Source organism: Stegodyphus dumicola, chromosome 2 (assembly GCF_044657685.1).
Source record: "Stegodyphus dumicola isolate Sdum_Otavi_A_Nest chromosome 2, ASM4465768v1".
Taxonomy (NCBI): Eukaryota; Metazoa; Arthropoda; class Arachnida; order Araneae; family Eresidae; genus Stegodyphus; species Stegodyphus dumicola.
The window spans coordinates 54,881,225-54,901,222 of record NC_140769.1 but is presented as its reverse complement, the minus strand read 5'-3'; the positions used below and the strand labels follow the sequence as shown (position 1 = coordinate 54,901,222).

General features: G+C 31.1%; 1 protein-coding gene across 1 annotated transcript in view; it reads right to left on the bottom strand.

Moving 5' to 3' along the window:
- wg (Wnt family member 1 wingless) overlaps positions 1–19,703 on the bottom strand; it is a 109,383-nt gene extending 89,680 nt beyond the window's left edge. Inside the window, exon 1 of the mRNA XM_035362382.2 lies at positions 19,550–19,703. Within this exon, the coding sequence (XP_035218273.1) occupies positions 19,550–19,653 (104 nt within the window). The 5' untranslated portion in view covers positions 19,654–19,703. The remainder of the gene's footprint in view (positions 1–19,549) is intronic.
- Between the last annotated feature and the right edge of the window lie 295 nt (positions 19,704–19,998).

The following is a 19,998-nucleotide window of genomic DNA, read 5'->3' as shown; positions in this document are numbered from 1 at the left end:
ATAGTTACGCATGTTATAACGATGTCTCGATTATGAAAAAGGGAGTAATAACGCTGCATCGATAATTGATGTAAAATACTTGCATTAACCGAAGACCTTTTGTACCTCTCATCATAATGTAATGGTTGCTATGATGAGCAGTCATTGAATACAGCGTCGATTATGTAAAGAATCATTTTAACATCATTTTTTTTTTACTATCTAGTAACCATTTCATATTAAAGGGGTTCTTCGAATAAAAATATACTACTCAGTTTTTAATCTTTTTTCCTTGGGAATAGTTTCAAAATCTTTGAATGAGCAGTGAATACATCTTGTGTTTATTTTACGCAAAGAAAAAAATCATAACCTTCTGCTATGAGAAGCAGCTAAACTGCACATAACCGACCTAAATTAGTCTACATCTAATTTAAATACTTAAACGAGAAATAAGATAATTGGTTTCTTTTTTACGTGGACCAAATACGCACTTACTGAAGTAAAAGTAAGGGAAATGTATTATTTTTTTTACCTTGATTTTAACTTCAGCAAAAATTATATAATTAAAAAAATTAACATTGTAAGGGTTATTTTAAGTCTCAAATTTTAATTTTTAGACATTCAAAGTCATTTTAATTTTTAAACATGTTTTACTGTTTATTCTCGTCTCCCACTTACTGTACCCTACCAGAATAAGTTTCCAGTATAGCACTGCGTGTAAATGAGGGAGATTTTTAACTGTATTTAAAGGTAGGTTTCGCTTATTTTAGCAGATTAGTTTCTTATTTTCACATCCTGAGTTAAAGCCCAAGTAGAAGCTTATCTGTAAGCCTGAGAAAGGGGCCATCTCTGTTGTGGGTTTGAAATAGTAAAAGATCCTCTGTAATTTTTTATTTACACCCTTGGATGAGCGATAAGTCGTTACATAGTTCAAATAAGTTTTTACGAAGTTAAGCATAGACAAAGTGGTTAGAAACCTTAAATTTTTTTATTTCCTACAAGCAAAATATGAAACATACTTTGTTTTTGATGTAATTGAGTGGAAAAGTATTTTTTAATTAACCGGAACATAAGACCTGTTTCTATTTTAACTAAATTAAAACTGTGGAAGTATTATTCACTTAGTGGGCTCTAAATCCAATATCGTGTCTATTTTTACTGCGCTAACATTAACCAAAAAATTCTGAATTAATTTAATTCTGAATTAAAAAGTGTTAATAAATTAAAATCAAAGTAATATTTCATTCTTTTACTAGAGAACAATAACAAAATTATTTTTCCTTTGCCAATGAATGAACAGTTGTCGCTACAGCGCATCTTATCTGTGCAACTGGCAGGATATTTAAGAGGAGAAATTACAATTCCAGGTCATAAAATTCTTCACGAATTTCATTCCGTGTACTCTAGTAGACGGTAACTATGCCTCGCATACGGGTGCGTGAACGATATGAGCAGATGTCAGAATTTGAGAGGTCGTGTAGTTGGGCTCAAAGAAACCGGTTGGTCTTATCGGCGAATAGCTCGACATTTGAGCAGGAGCGATTCCGCTATTAGACGATGTTGGCAGGAATGGGTTAACCATGGCAGCGTCAAGAAGGAAGCGGTAGGCCTAGAGAAACGTCAGAACGTGAAGACCGAGCAATCGTCAGAGTGGAACTCACAGCCCCAGATGCATCATTATCAGCGATTGTATGTGCAACTAGTGCTTCAGTGACCGCAAGGACCATTCATTTACGGCTCACAGAAAGGGGGCTGAGGTCACAGCGCTCCTTGCGCCGACTACCATTGACCTCTGTACAACATCAAGCCCGTCTGCAGTGATGTCGGGCTCATTCGCACTGGAATGCCACTGACTGGAGTAGAATAGTCTTCAGTGATGAGTCCCGCCTTGAACTGAGACCCGATGACCAGCGAAGGCGAGTTTGGAGACGCCCCGGAGAGCGGTGTGATACTAATCTGACTGTCTTCCCGCAAACAGGACGGCAACCAGGAGTGATGGTCTGTGGTGCCATTTCATTTCATAGTAGGCCCCCTTTGGGCCTACTATGAAATGAATTCGTCGTGAAATGAATCCGTCCTACTATGAAATGAATCCGTCGCAACCTTACAGCACAGCGGTACGTCGACGAAGTTCTAAGGCCCATTGTGTTACCCTTCATGTCACGCCACCCTGGGCTTACATTTCAGCAAGATATAATGCCCGCCCCCTCACTGCATATGTCTCTACTGCTTGCCTTAGTGCTTACCGAACATTACCTTGGCCAGCATCGCCGGATCTATCTCCTATTGAGCACGTTTGGAGCATTATGGACAAGGCCTTCCAACCAGCTCGGAATGTTGACTTGGACAGAATTTGTTTAGATATCCCTCAGAAGGACATCCGCAACCTCTATCAATCGATGCCAAATCGAATAACTGCTTGCATAAGAGCCAGAGGTGGACAAACGGTGACTGACTTTTTCACTTTGTAAAGCTCTAACACTTATAACTTGGTGTGTCTTTTTTTTATTATTATTTATTTATTTTTTTTTTATCTAAGATTGTATTTTAGAACTTTGAAAATTTCCATAGAAATATTCGTACAAGTGTTCACAGTATGATCATTAAACTACTAAGAACGTTAAACACAACGCAATGCAAAGTGCATCTAAAGGGAAAGTTAACTCAGATATCTCACTTCACACGGGACTAAACAACAAAAATAACTGAGCTCAGGTGCTCTCTCTCCGGACTTTTACAGTTTTCAACCGCCGGCCTAGGTTTTTCTAGTACTTTCTGCTTCTGGAAATTCCTGGAAAGCAATAAGAGTGTGGGATTACGTTTACAGCTAACTTAGCGGTTAATTAAATTTATTCAGTTTCAACACATATTACCATGATATAGGGACCGGACCAAAATGTCGCCAAATAATCACCAAAACCGCTGTCAGTTTAGCAATATCTCGCCAAATTATCGAGATATCCATTTACTCATTGTAATGCACTGGCCCCTGTATTCTTACTTCTTCGGCATAGTTTTCTCTAAAAATTTGACTCTCGCTACATTACACAGAAAAATGCAACAATCTTACTTATAATCTTACTAAAATTACTTATATAAGTACAAAATTCGCAACAATATAAAAAAAAGCAAATAAATTAATAGTAAGCTTCACCTCATTTGATCTAGAAAAAAGGTCAAGCACTAAGAAGCTTGAAATTACGGATATATGGAGTCAAGCTAACAAGAGTTTTACAATAAGGAAGAAACTAGTTAGTTTTTAAATTTTATATAAGTGGATGATATTCTAAAGTATTAAGCTAATGTTTCCGTATGTTGGAAAAATATTAAGTTTAATGCTATTTGGTGATTAGATTCAAAGTTACTATGAAATGTCTAGTGATGAACTTATTCTTTTGTCTTTAGTGAATTATACCCTCTTTTTCCAAGCGATCAGTTTCTTCATCTATCCGGCCGTTTAACATAAATGGTACTTGCCTAGCTCTACAAAATTTTGATGAAAAATTTGGCTTCAATTCAAGATGAACCTCATAATTTTTTATCTCTCCTAATTTTCCGTCAAAAATCTCTTTATATTGTTATAATAATTTATTTAAAATATTCCTTTGAGAGACGGAATTTAACTTTATTGAGGACCAATCTAAATTTTTTTCTGAAAGCCATTCTCTACCAAATATTGTATCCAGGTTTTCTTTAACAATGTAAAGATTTAAGTTTTTATTTTGACCTTTATATTCTACCTTAACTGTAGTAAATCCTAAAGGTATGAGTTTTTCTCCATTATGTGTTTTTAATACCAGACTTGTATTTTGAATTTTCTTTTTCGAAATTTGCCGAAAATATTTTAACTCATTACCGATACTGCACCCCCTGTATCCAGTTACATAGCTACCAGTTTTCCTTCAATGTTCACTTGGGCCATTATGGGCGGTTTCCTATTTTTCATCTCACTGGAATGTATGCTGTTTATAGGAACTGTGTTTTCATTTCCTACATCTAATTGTTTTTGTTTCGCTTTCATTTTTTCAGAATTTTTAGCGTTGTAGCATGCTTTTTCAATGTGCCCGATTTTCTTACAAAATCTGCAGATACTCGTCTTAAATTTACAAGAATTTCTATCATGGTCGGTTCCCGTACATCGCGAACACAATTTGCATTTAGCCCTCTTAGCTACGAAGTTTTGTTTTTCAAACTTTTGTTTCGGAGCGACTGACTTAGATTTACCTTTATTCCTGGCACTAAATTCTTTAATTTCCACTGGTTTCCCAATTATTTCATTTGCACCTTTTAAAATTTTACATTGCCAAAGCTATTTTTATAAAGTGTCATCTAAACTGATATTATCCTGCTCAAAAATTCTATCCAGAATAGCCCTATCTCTAAGCGCACTAACACATACATCCCGAAACATCGTATTTAATATGTTCTGATCGTAAGCACACAGTATGGCAAATGACCTTAACTCTGCCATATAAAACATACTAATTGTTTCCTCCTCGTGCTGCTTTCGATTTAAAAATACATGTCTGCTAGGAATTATAAGTGGCTTAGAATTTAAATGATTTCTTAATGTTGTTTTTAACACATCATAATCTTTATCGGAAGGATTATCAGGAGCCAGCATGTTTTTTAAGAGACTATACATTTTCCCGGACCAACTGGAAATCAGTACTTTCCCAAGCTTGTCCTGTGGAACATTTTGTATATCTAAATAACTTTCGAATCTTTCCAAAAAGAAATCAAACTGTTCTTCGTGTTCATTATATTTTTCAAACTGAACCGAAAGTTTCGAATTGTCCATTTGTGGAATAATAACTGAAGTAAGTCTCTCCATTAGAGCTCTATTCTGCTCTATTAATTCAGTTACAAGCTGCTCCATGATCTTCCGAAAGAAAAATGATTATAAAAGTTTTACCTTGAGCGGTCTTCCGGGAATCCCCTAATCCTTATTGAGATTGCATTAGGCACATTTTTAAAAAACATCCCACATCCATCGTCGGTCGCCAGTTACTGTGTATCCTTTAGTGGGTAATTATTTCACAAGAGTTATGTGAGCAGAACAATTATTTAACAATGACTGCCATACATGAAATTTGCTGCTTCGAAGCTGGTATGGGCTGAAGCTGGTAGTTGGGTGTTGTTCTAGGTTTTACGATCCTGTTTAATTTATTTGAAGGTACTAGGAAAGCACAAACAGGGAAATTTATCTTACTCTTCAAGTACTTAAAAAGAAAATTAGAGCCTCACTCAGCGTTTCATTATCACCAAGACCCAAAATGTCTGGCTTTAGATCCCGAAGTTTTGGGACTTCTTATTCACACATTTCCGATTATCTCATAGTAAAAGAAGGGGAAAAAATGCACTGGAGGTCCTTGCACAGTGCCCCAAATACGTTTAATCGCACCCTAGCATTAGTTACATTTCTTATTATCGAAAGAAAAAATAATAATAATAAAAGAAAATTGTTTATTAAAGAATATGTTTGCGGGCAAACAAGTAAGTGGTTTCGAATCAAGTGCTTAATGCTGTGCAAGCAACTTCTCTTATTTTTAATGCAGGAAGTTGTTGCTCTGGATGGCAAGATAAGGGTATTTGCTCTGGGTGGCAAGTTTTGGGAGCGGCAAAATTACCTTGAACTATGCATTAACTCATGCGTAAGTGGCAAAGAGGTAAAAATATGTCTTACTGCAATGAAGGCGAAAGTCGTAGAACAAGTTCAAATACAGAATTTGGGTATATAAAAGAAGAAAATTCAGAAGTATGAAAGGAGAAAAACTCTCAGATGTGGATGGAGAAAAGCAGTAATGTTGAAAATTGTAACGTTTTTTATTAGATCAAGATACTTTTGTTGCGGGACCTGGAAACGAACTAATAGACTAGCGCGAAAAAGTAAACAAAGGCGAGATGACAGAAGTTGGTCGCAGTGAAGCACTGGATTGCGCAGAAGCTATTTAACATTACGAGTGAATAAACTGAACTCGAATATAATATTCCAACTTTGCACAATTTTTGTCATTGTACCTGAAAGAATTTCAATGTGAAAGTATACCTTTAAAACGGAAAAAAATAGAATTTTATGTTATTCAACACAATAGTTTGTTCAGAATACATTTATAGCATTTTTTTTTTTTTGTCTTTTATTTTTCGAGTTATAAAAAAGAAAATACGAACGCTACTTTATGTTTTTGATTAAAATGCCCTCTCATCTGCAAAGACAGTTTCTTTATACATAATAAATAAATATAAATAACGTCGTATTTATTATCTTTACAATGTTAGTTTTTATTTTTTTAAATCTAATTAAAAAAATTAAATTATTTAAGAACAAATTTACTTAAATGTTGCCCTGATGGCAGAACACAGATACCCAACGAAATTTTATTTTTAATATATATGGAAACTTTGTTTAAACACAAGCAGCTTAAATGAAGTGATTGCTGAAATAGCTGCAAATGAAGCAATTGTATAATTTAATGAAAGAAGTAAGGGAAGAGAATAAATTACACAAAATTTGCGTTTTCAGGCGAAACAGCATTCCTCAGTATGTAGAGACATTAGGTTATTTTGACGCAGGAAACATAAAAAAAAGTGTGCAATGCCCTTGCCGGGACTCGAACCGGACCTCTCGAATACATACCATGTATGGTACCGTTACACCACGAAGACATGCTGGAAGGAGGGAGAAAATACCTTATATACTTCCCCTTTTAAAGGGCGACTTGAGATTAGAAGACCCGATCGCCAGATCCTGGTGGTGACGAATTATCGTCCACCACTTTTTAGTTCGGTCACCGCTGTTGAGCCATTAGATTTTTTGAAGCAAGAGATGTGAAAAATGGGCAATGCCCTCGCACCCTCCATTTAAGCCATAAGACCGACTTGGTTGGCTAGGAGGTTGGGGGCTATGCCCGTTAACCACCTTATAAGTATAGTAGCAAAATGATGTGATTTATCTTGCATCTTTGCTTATTCTGACTACAGTTGTCTTTGTAATCTGCCGTTAGAAATTAAAAAAAAAAAAATAAAAAAAAAAAAAAAAAAAAAAAAAAAATGTGTAAACAGGGTGGACAAAATTGCTACAGAGATTAATTTGGGTATTCGAAAAAGCATACATATAACAAAATATCAGAAACGAATTGTTACATGAAAACGGAAATTTTTAATTTTTATGAAACTTAATTATGTTTTATGAGATGTTTTATAGAAAAATACATTAATACTTTTATATCAAATAAAATCTTGATAATTTATTAAGGAATTTTGTCATAAGCAACATGCATGGCTAAGGTTTACAACACGATGCGATATTTTCATTACTACTGTATCTATTCGATAGGTAAGTACTCTATAAATTTGCTATATTTAACGATTGCCTATGCTATACTTAAAGATTTTCATTTTTTATAGAATATTTTATGTCATTTTACAGACTATTTTGCATTCATCTCCCAATTATCAACAGATATTTTCTTAATTTCTAAATTATCACATAGAAAATGATTTTATCACTATTCAGTTTGAAGTTATATTTCAAAAGTAAAATTTGAACTAAAGGCTTTTTCTCAAAATACTGTTTTTGACTTGAACTCTTGGTATTTAAAAAAACTGCTTAAGATAAAGCCTCAAAGCTTTTAGCCCACATAAATATCAAGGCAATAATTTAAATGAACGTTAAATAAGAGCATTATTTTAGCATAATTGCAAAACAAAATATTAAATAATTTTTAATTAATTATTTAAAATTAAACTAATTGAAAGATTATGATTCAGATAAATAATGAAATTAATGCGTTTAATTTGACATTAAACATTAAGGTCGCGTTAAACAACATTAAGATCGTGTCAAATTTCAGTAAGATATCTTGCTCGTAATAAAGTAGTATAATTCGAGATTTGAATCACTAGAGCTTGGCAAAAGTACTTTTTAAATTACTCTAATTTATTTCTACTTTATATTTTTCACACGTAAAATTATATCTAACAGTCCAGAAAACATTCTATACCTAGGTCCGATGATTATTGTATTCATTTTGCAAAATCGAGTCTTATCAGCAGTTATAATCGTGTGTTCTGTTTGAATCACAAGCCACTGAGTCGGTATAGTGGTTATTGACACTGGCTGCTGTTCGAATGTAGGAGTTGGCTTGAGTGTCTGCAAGTATATGGTATCAGTGCAGCATGGCACAGTTCAAGTATTAGCGAACCGAAATTTCTTTCGAAAAATTTAGTAGGAAAGAAAGAGGGGTAAAAGTTTACAATTGGGTGCCCCTTGTTTATTTGGCGATCTTTTCTGACGATAAGATCGGCCCCAGGAAAACGGAACTTCAAGATGGCCGCTACACAAAACCAAAATAAGAAGTCAAAGAATTGCACATACTCGATGTCCATGTACACATCGTCTATTTTCACTTAAAAAAATCAGAGAATTGCGCAAACTCGGCACTGCATGCTACCTTGACTTTGTCCATGTACACATCGATCTATTTTCACTTTCAAAAAAATCAGGAGAATGATGACATCGTTACTCATCGCCAAAATTGAACAAAATTTGTCTCTAATAGAAGGGCACCCAATTCTACACAAGAGCTGGAAGAGGAGTCCTTCTGTCCCGTCCCTTGTAATATTCTCCGTCAAAATTGGGGTGGAGCTATACGGTTAGCAGGAGGGGGATTATGCATGTAAAACTATTAATAAAGTTCTAGTACCCTGCCGCTTCTTCCTGTCCTGTCATAATTAAATATTCTGTCTGGTATTTGATTCCAGTATAATGCCGTTTTGTCTTAACTCTTAAAATACATATATCAACTTAACTGTTGAGCACATTTTTAAGGTATAGTATACATGAAAATATTAGTTTACAAGAGTAATTTTACGTACGTAAGCAACAGTATATTCACCGCGTAAATGAGAATATTGATGATTGTTAATAATATTTTTCAATTAATTATAATATGGTTATTCTGCTCCGTTATGCCTTTTTCGGATTAACCGTACATATCCTCCTCCTGTCTGCAGGTAAGCTTTCATGACAATTAGAGATTTCAGTTAAGTGTTGCTGAAAAATTATTTTTAGAATGATATTGTATTCCTCGGCATAGAACTCTTTGTTATGCTAACCCATCAAGATTTTAAAACAGGCTTGTATTTTATTTTTTTTAATCATACGAATTCAAATCATACATAATTATTTTGTATGTTATTTATTAATTACTCTTAGCTCAAATTATTGTTTACCTGTAATGCCTCATCGGATTAAAGAAAGTTTTATAATTCAGTGTTTTCCAATATGCTAGCATCCAGCGTATTTTTTGCATCACGAATTAAGACAAAATAATATGAAGCTATTCGATAATTAAACAATTGAAAAAAATCAACTTTAAAAATTATTAAAAGTAATTCAAAAAGTATTATACCCATAGGAGCGCCTTTTTAACGTTTTATGTGTTACCTTTATTTATTAAATACCATATTTTTCGCACTTAAACCATAAAATTTAATTCATTCAACAGTAATATCACAAAACATTTCTTTAAAAAAAAATCTAAAAGCTTTCAGATTTTTTTATTTATTAAATATCATATTCTTCGCACTTAATGAAACCTTTATTTATTAAATATCATGTTCTTCGCACTTAAACCATAAAATTTAATTTCGCAGCAATATCACAAAATAATTTAAAAAGAGCATATCTTTAATATTTCCAATACATAGTCTCGCGGGCTGGATTAAAAAAAAAAATGTTACAGCGTTGCCATTGCTCGCCTATTGAGTTTGTTAATAAAAAGTTCGTTAAAATTTTACAAAATAAGAAATGGATATAATAAAACAAATGCCAAATTCCAAATTTGGGCTTCCAGATGCCCGTATTCGAATGGAGGACTACGTGATTCAAAATTTGATGTCTCTCGGTACCGTTATTTTATCACAATGCGAGAAATAGGTATACATTAATGCAAATACTTCATTATTCCATTTCTTTAAATATAATTCAGGGCATTAATATTTTGGCAAGAATTTGAAAAGTGATTCAGACTTTTGTAGTGAACCAACGCAAAATGGCAAAACGAAATTAATAGCCATTCTGAGCTAACGCTCCTTTGGGTTAATAATATTTTTCGACGTATTAAACTATTATAATATTTTCCTTGCTAGCTTCAATCGTTCTAACACGTCACCTAGAATGATTGATGATAGCGCAATATTAAGTGTCATGCAAAAAAAAAAAAAAAAAAGTGAAAAATAGATCACGAAAGCTTCAAATGCAAGAAATAAATTTTACATTTATATCATCGTATGATCCAACGGTAGCGTACAGAACACGACATCCACGAGCATTCCCAAACAGCTTTAACTTTCATGATATTTTCTGGGATTTATTAGAAGGCCAAAAGTACCATCTTAGACTAAACGGGTTAGTTGCGCATTAGGTTTTAAGGTTCAGATTAAGGCAATGGCCATTGTCTCTCCTCGACTGCCTTTTAAATGTTCGCATTTCAGACAAGAAAGCGATTTATGGAAGGAGTCCTTTTATGAGGGTTACAAGGTCGAGTTTGAGTTTCTATACTCTTAAAATCGCATTGCACAGACTTTAGTTATGTCTCTGGGCTTCAGTGGATCTAGAAAATAATTATATGGATTTGTTTGACATTTATTAATAAGAAAGATTGGATGTAGACTGTTGAGACAAATTAAATAAGGAAGCTTGGATGCAGACTGTTGAGACAAATTTTTATTGACTTCGGATCCTTCTTAAGTGACTTGAACAAGCTGAGTATGCATTTCCTGTTTACCATACTCTTCTTTACACTGCATATAATAGGCGCATTAGAATGTGTCTTTGTTATACTTACTAAGCATAAGGAATTTTGGCATAAAACTAAATATTTATTTTTTCTGCGAGTGCACGAGTTGAACTGATTTCAAATTGAGAAAAAATTTGCTGTTGGTTATCCTAAAGAATCCCTCCGAATATCTCAGTATAATACTCTTGAACCGTATGTCGTCATTGATTTAGAGAGAGGAAACAAAATGTTTCATTGGTTTTGGCTAAATTACGGTATCATAAATGTATTTTTTCATCTCAAAATCTAGTAACGAAATGTTTTTGAATCATAGTAACGGTTGATTTTTCTTTTGTTTGTTTCATTATAAGCATTCAGTACTGGTATAATGTGTATTTAAAATAATATCAATTAAAAATCTGTGTTTATATTATTTATAAGTTTTCCCATCCATGTGTTTGCTGATGTGAATGCAAGTTGCTAAAGCATCGGTTTATCTAAATGAGTGTAAAGATATAAAAGTAATTTCGCGAAGAAGTCAAAAAGAAACGCAAACTTGGTCCTAGAATTTTTGTAAAGATTTGTAGGTAATCTCATGTCAATTAACCAGTTATTTATACTTCCAGCCTTTAATATAACTTTTCTTTTACGTATTGCTCATCAAATGCAAATGAGCAGCCAGTATTTAAACTGAAGTTTCTGGATCTTAAACTGAAGTTTCCGGACCTGAAACTGTGGAAACTGAAACTCGCGGTGTTGCATCACCGCGAGTTGTGGCTTATATTGTAGCACAAAAGCGTGTTCCAAATTTTGCTTAAATAAAAAGGTTAATTTTAACTTTCTTTCGACTTCGTTTGTTGTTTCAGACATAGCGATAGTTAACCTCACGTCTGTAAGGGTTATTAGACTAATTAGCATTACCGGATCAAGTGAAGCCCTACAGATTTCAAAGATGATTTTAGACTGTTGCTGATATCTGCTACAAAAAGAAGTTAATGTTGAGAAAAGACAACAAAAAGAGGTCAAAATAGTAATTTTTCTACTTAGAGAAAGAACTACGTCTCTCTATCCGCAAAGCTATCAATTACTATTTAAGTAAAGCTTCCAATCACATATTCAAATCTACCGTTAAAATTTTACCTTTATTTCTAAAATGAGAAAGAGTTAGAAACGTACTGGAATTAAAAATTTTTATTCAGTCAAATCGATGACTTTTGCTGTTAAATTGATTAATTTTTAAGTTCTCATACAAAACAATGTAAATGCGCAGGAAGAGCGGTTAAGGAATGGAGGATAAAACTTTCTGCCTTTCATAACAGATTAAAACTTTGGAAAAAAGTTGCATATTCCATTAAAAGATGAGAAGAAAAGTTTCCGAAAATGAAATATCTAAATTTAAAGAAAAAATCTTTCTATTAAAGAAAAAATCTTTATATTAATCTATCTAAATTTAAAGAGTATCATTTAAAGTTAAATAAGAGGATCATTTAAAGTTAAATAAACATTTAAAGTTAAATAAAATCTACATTTAAAGTTAAGGAAGAAATATAATGCTGACAAGAAAATGAAATTGTATAACGAAATCAAAACTAAGGAAAAATCGTTGAAGTTTTTGATTACTTTAAAGCAAAATTAATAATTGAAAAGTAAATTAAGTAACAAGTTCCAAAACGTTTGAAAATTTATATTTAAATTTTTTTTCTCAACTATCATACTCGATGAAATACTTTTTACTGTATTTTAAATTTTAAATTTTTTTCATTGACTGAAAATTTTAGTTATTAATAATTTTTATTGACCAATGTATTGTAATGTAATTTTACTGACCAAATTTACAAAGCTCTAGTAGGCATTTCAAGAATCACAGCATAACGTACATACATTGAAAGATAATACACAGAATGAGTTTAAAATCAACCCTCCCCCCCCAAAAAAAACTATGAATGTTGTATATATGCTTTTTTCCCATAAACATACTCTGGTACTTTAACCATGTTTCAGATTCGTCGTCAACTTAAACTTAGTTTTCAAGAATTGTTCTTTAGTTGTCAAGAATTGTTGTTTCAAGAATAGATTAAGCATAAAGAAAGTAAAATAAAAAGGAAATTTTTTCAACAAATAAAAATAGCATTTCGATAAACTTTTTATAAATAAAGGATAGCAATCTATACATTTTGAAAAATAAAATTTATAAAAAATTACATTGTTATAGATTTTTGTTAGTACAGATTTTAATATGGGGGATTCCAAAAAATATATTTCCCAGTTCTGATTTGAAAGATCTGACTATGTACGGCATCATTATTAAATAATGATTAATCATTAATCATGATTAATCATTTAAATTGCATAAATGTTTCTTGAATACGAATACATTCAAAAATTCACTTTATTTGAAAGTTTTCAATTAAAAAAAAGGCCATCTGAACAGTGCTAAGCCAAAAGAAATCACATGAACGGATCAACTCAAAATTATGCCCCCCTCACAAAAATAAATAAATAAATAAACAATAAAATTAACAACATAATAAATAAACCGTTCTTTTCTGCTTAAATTATTTATATCGTTGATTTAATACCCGAATATATAACATATTTATTATTCTTCGAAGAACATAATAAACTGAAACCCGCGGAAGAGGGGAAAGAATAGAATCCTAATTTTCATGATTCTAAACGTTAAGTTATAAAATATTCTGCGCATTAAATTACTTTTTCATAACTCTGCGCGTTAAATAGCGATGTACATATTTTTTTTCCGATTAAGAACTCATTTGTTTCACTTCAACATTTGTTAAAAATTTAACAAAATTTACACTGTATTTTAGTGTTAATTAGAAGTTAACAGCACAGGCGAGTTATTATGAACAATTTATGAAACATGATGAAAGTTATAATATTTCATATTAATACAGAAATATCGAAGCTTTTATTTCATTATACACTCAAGCCTATTTACACACTGGACGTCCACACAGTTATGGTTCAACTTAATTAGAAAAAAAAATGAGTTCTTTTTTATGTGATTTATTTTGATTTAACGCTGTTCAAACAGTGTCTTTTTAAAAAGCTATCTCTTATTCCAAAAAAATTCTTATTAAATTCTTATTAAATTATTAAATAATTCTTATTAAATTATTAAAAAATTCTTATTAAATTCAAGCGTCTCTTAGAAAAACAAGTAATGTTGATGATGCGAGGGAAGGCATAGTAAAAATTATTAGTAGGCATTTTCAATGTATTTATGGACAAATTGATAAAATTTCTTCATTCGGGAAGCAAAATGTAGACATAAATTTATACAATAGATTTTGATTTAATTTATTTGACACGAATACACTATATTCAAAGGGCTTTCGCGTTTTGAACTAATATTCTATTTTCCCCTATGGACTGTCCCTCTTTTTAACAAATTTCTTTCACTTGTTCTTGGAAACCTAACTATTATTAAAATTTAATTGGGAGATCTTGCAATGTTATTATAATCTATATTTAGCTTTATTCACACTCGTAACGCGATGCCAATTAAATTTCACCACACAGCTTTTCATCTGTGCAGTTTTAAACTTGGGTGTTAAGTACAATTTCCCAATGAAGGCACACTTAGACAGACCATGAGTATGTTAATCATGGGAATAAAGCGAAGAAATGGAATTGATATTCTGAGATTCAGGTTTGTTTTAACCTGAATCTCACAGACTTTCATATAATAATTTGAATTGAAACTTAATAATATTTGCCACATTTATTTCTACTTTAAGCAGATGATTAGTTTCACGCTATCAAGCACTGCTTTGAATGCTTCCTCTGAATATTGCTTCTTTCATTTCATAAAATGCTTCTAGTTTTCAGCGATGTAGATTAATAATTTCTAAGCCCCATACATGTAGAAGTCTTCAGTACATTCTTTGTAAAATTCTAATATCGTACAACTTTCAAATTTTCTTTAAAACATTAAAGATACAGATTTATTTCTCTTTCTAAATTTAATTATTTAATTGTATTAGGGATATGGTTTATTATTTACTTTGTCTTACTAGAGGGTATGAAATAATATTTTAAGTCAGTAAAGTTAAAATTATTTTAAATTTTATTAGATAAATTTCTGTTATTCATCCAATGCCCTTCCTGAAAAACATAAAAATCTTATCATTTGGAATATTTTGAAACAAACCAATAACAAAATATTTAAAACACAAAATGAATAGTTTTGTTAGTTAAATTATAATTTTTGTTTTATAAACAATACAGTTCTGAAATAGGATTGGAAGTTTCACACAGTGTGATGTTCGAACGCTCTTTTAAAGTTGGTGCTTAGTGAATGAATTAGCAGCTCATAATAAAGCATCATGTTAGTCATGAAAATAACATTGTTTTCAAATGCTATCTTTATTAATAAACAATTTTATTTTTATAATGCAAACTCATAAATGTTAACTCATAAACGTTTATATATATATATATACCAGTAATTTATAATTAGAAAACTTTTTATATACCATCTCGAAAGAACAGAAATTCAATTAAAACCATGAATTATTATAAGGAAAAAATATTTTTAATCATTATTTTTTATTTTAAATTAGAATTTTCTATATCTCTATTGCTTTAAATACATAAAACCCTGTAGAGAAAAATTCTTAATTGCAAAAGTAACAAAATCAAAAGTAAAATATATACACGTTTGTATGAAAATTTTCAGCATAAAATATTATATCAGAAATACAAGAATACGAAAGATGAGCAAAGTAATGACTTACATGCATTCTTTTCTAGAATATTTTCCCGAAAAAACAGAAATATACGAAAAAAATCATACACACACCTAAAAAATATACGAAAATATTACAAAAAAAAAAAAAAAAAAACAGAAATATACGAAATCACCTTCCGCAAAAGACATCTGTACAGATTTTCCCATTCCTAATACATGTACACGAGCCAGTTTCCCTTAGAAAGTCCTCCACGAAGGCATTCTTCCCCTTAGGCAGATAGCCCTCGAGGCTTTGCCATAATACACACACACCATTCCTAATCAGTTTAGAGACTTTTCGAAACGCGCTTGAAATAACGTAAATAAAATAACGTTTTGATAAGCACAACACAAACAAAAATCTCTCATGTTGAAGCATAAAATAAACAGCATTTTTTACATAGTTATGAGTGTGCGGTTTATATTTCGAAGATATTAGTGCAAAAAAAGTTTTCAAAGTCAGAAGTACTTAGAAAAATTTGACTATAGTTTGACTTTTTTTGTAAATTCTAAAAGTATTTCTCCAAAAAGACGATTATTTTTACAAATATAAATTTAGAGGACATTTTTAGAAGGCTCCCTTTGACCTTCCTTATAATGAAATATATTATGTAAAATTATGACTAGAATTTTTTTCTTAAGTTCGCATATAAAAATTCCGTGTATAAATTAAAATTATCCACAAAAATTGTGCCGTTATGTAGATTTTTGGATTTTAAAGTACTTTGTTTTAGTTTTTGAAAATTTAACTTTTTCGTTTAGCGTTTTAAGCAACTATTTTACAGCTGTTTCTTCATTTTGTTAATTTTTCAAAATATCCACAGGTACTTTCCATTCAGAAAGTTTTCATTTCTCTTGGTTTATTGCTTTCATCATTTGTCTTAGGAATTTTCATCGCTATTGAATATATTATGTACACTGTAAATTAAATTAACGGAAATATTAGTATTTAAAAGAGGTCTACGATACACATTGCTGAAATTAAAATATCAAGCTTTAATACTTTTTTGTATCCAATTTACGGCCATCATTTTTTCCCAGTAGCCAATTAAATAGCTACATATTTAACTCAGCTTATGTAGATAAATATAATTTTTAACGCTTCTGTTAAAATAAAACGAGCAACAAATTTAGTCAATAAAATATAATGCTTTAGTATATAATAGGTGCCAAAAATCGGCTGTGCTAAATTTGTATAAACGGCGGTTTTTCTAAAACTTGAATATTTATCAAATAGACTGTTTTATAACTTTTACAATATATTCTTAAATTTTATGACCAAATGTACACACAGTTTCTAAGTTATTAGGATCTTAATTTTGAAAAGTCCAAATTCCATTAGTATAAAATTATATACATCGCATACCGTCAAATTTGTTATAATAATGGTAAAATAGGCGTAGTATTAACGCAATACCATAAACAATGTGCTAAGTTGTTTTATGATTCTTAAATATTTATCTTACTACCAAAATGTAAATAAAAACAATAAAAGTAAATCTTTACTTCTTACGATGAAATCTGCAATAAAAATAAAAAATACACAGTTTTTATATAAGCAAAGAGTTATTTCGCAACTGAGGTGCGTAACTGATGATTCTACTACAGACTTTTATTAAAGTATGTAAATCAGAATTGGTCAAATCGGTCAATGGCGAGCCGGTTTATATTTTTTCCCTTTATATTTTTATATTTTAGATTTCATAATATTATGCATACATATATTGTTTTTTATATTTATTAATTTTTAGATTTTATATTTTCTGTTCATTAGTAGATTAAAAAGTCGCCGGTTTTAAAAAAAAGTAGTTTACTCTGACGAAATGGTAGGGAAACCATGATACAAATGTTTGTTGAATTATCGTTTAATTACTTTATACAATACTATAAACAATACTTATGTAAATTGGGAAGTATACTGTTTCTAAATAACTCACTTTTTACACTGTTAAGCAATTTGCTCCTATAACTTGAAAAATAAAAGAGTTTTAAATATTAGAAAAATCTACGTGTTATTTTTAAATTCACTTTCAAAGATTCAAGATTGCATTACACTGATAAGAAATGCATAACTATAATTTCGAAGATAAAGATCTTAAGCCTCGAGAAAGGTAACAGACCTCATAATTAGCAATTTGCAATGCTGTTTAAAATCTTTACACAGCGATTGCCTAAGGTAAGATGACATAAAGAATAGAAAAAATTATAGACTATCCATGTGCCAACATTACTAGACTTTTCAAACTTCAGCAGGCAGAAAAGCCTTTAAATTTGTAGGAAATCTTAAAATAACAAGGAATATTACCCAATTGCTGAACATTCCAATTTTCGTAAACAAATATTATAGCACTTACTAGACTTGAAGTGAACAGAAAGATTATCATCGCTTTCATATTCTTTTGTATACGTCAGGCGAAAAAAGTAATTCACAATAGAGAAAACGTAATTATTACATTAAACTGAAAAGAGCGTTTTTATAAAGCAATAAAACATATTTTAGATTCTATTCACAATTCAACAAGCAAAATATATTATTTTAAGGTCACATGGTTCGATTCAAGAAAATAAAAATCTCATCAATATTGTTTATAAAGACAGACATGGAGATTATGCAAATGTAAAACAATCGATAAAAGCAGAGAAGAGATTTTTTTACCCGAGGTTTTCGGAAAACTCTACGGTAAAGAAACTTTTGTTGAGAACTTCATTCAGAGATAAAGTACCTTGGAATTTTTTAAAAAGAGACATTAAAATAAACTGATTTCAGTAACTTCAATTTTTTATAACTTTTCAAATTAGTAAAACAAAGAGTCGAACAACAAAACTTCTAATATGTTAATTTTGCCCAAGAAAAATTTGGGAGCAGAGAAAGAGTTTCCAAAAACGAGTTTTGATGGTTTTGTGAAGCAGAAGTTAATTTTTATGCCAACATATTGCTCCAAAAAATCAGGCGGTACATGGAAAATTTATTTTACAAACGATTCTGTCGCATTTAAATTCACATTTTATCAACCAATTACATAACTCAGAATGGAAACCAGTGCTGAAATGACTAACTGTTTTTTCACTTTTTAATTAGAAAATTAGATGGTATAGAATACGTTTCTGTTCACTCTTATTATAATAAAAATGCTTAAAATTTTACAACGAATCCTATGCTAAATTTGAAAATACATTTACAGCTTTGTTAAATTTTATTTTATTACACTTTATATTGCATTATCAAAGACTTAGATAAAGAAAAATTTAGCTGCTATGAGGGAAAAATATTTCTTCTAATTTTATGGCCATTTTTAAGCATGGAAAATCATGTTTAGGCCAAGCAAATTCTTTAATTAATAAATTAATAAGTATTTCGTAATTCATAGATCTGAAGTCTCTGCGTATCGAATAATTTTGCTTCCAATTTTAATTTAATTTATTTGGTTTCTACTTGAGAAAATTTGGAAACAGATTTTTTATTAATTTTTTGAAAGAGGATATTTAAAAAAATACTTTGCCCCATTCCCAAATGGCAGTTTTAGTTCCAGACATTTCGTTTGCTTCAGCCTAAAAATAAGCTCATTTAACAAAAATAAGCTCATTAGTCTTAACAGAAATCATGATAAAATTTCCAACTGAAAGACTCATTATCGCAGTAAACTTTATAAACTTGAAATGAATGAAACTGATGATGAAAGTTTGAGAATTAAATATTCCATACTTTTTTCTTAAATATTCTCAATTGGGATCATTATGCAAACCGCTAAGGCATTTATTTCTGCAATGCAGATTGCTGTTGTTTCACAATTTTCATTTAAGATCAATTTATTGGCATTTCAAAAAGAAATGGGTATACATCATCAAAACTGACGAGTGGAGGCTGAATGGTTTTATAAATTTAACTCTACCTCAAATCAGGAATTCTAATTTTTCTCTCAATGCTCAGTTTTTATCTCTTACAGAGGGAGTTATCAATGAAAAATTTTAAAAACTTCGCAGAAAACATAGTAAAAAAGTAGAAGATAGAGTAATAAAAGTAGAAATTGTCACTTACCACCAGCGGGACCCTCTGCTTTTGATTCTGGATCTGGGCTTCGCTGACTGAACGAGGACGAACAGAGAGATGAAGAGGACTGCTCGGAGAGAGCAGAAGATCATCGTCGTCTGCCTTCCTCTCGGGCGACCTGCCTTCTTAGCCCATGCCTCGTTCCTTCGCTCCACCCCCACCCCGCCCTTCCACACCGCTATTCACAAATACGGAGCGCCTCACTGTTCCGTTCGTAAACACACTTTCCATAACAACGAATTCCACTGACGTCCCGCTGAAAATAAAGCTAACATCCCCTTTAAAAAACGAAGACCTCACGTACTAACGGAACTCTGACATCTTTTGATAGATCTTAGAATGCAGGCCGATTTTAAAAGGAAAAAAAAAAATTCACTTTATTTTATTTTTTACATCGTAATCTTACTCATTAAGGAATTGATTAGCTGGAGCTATTA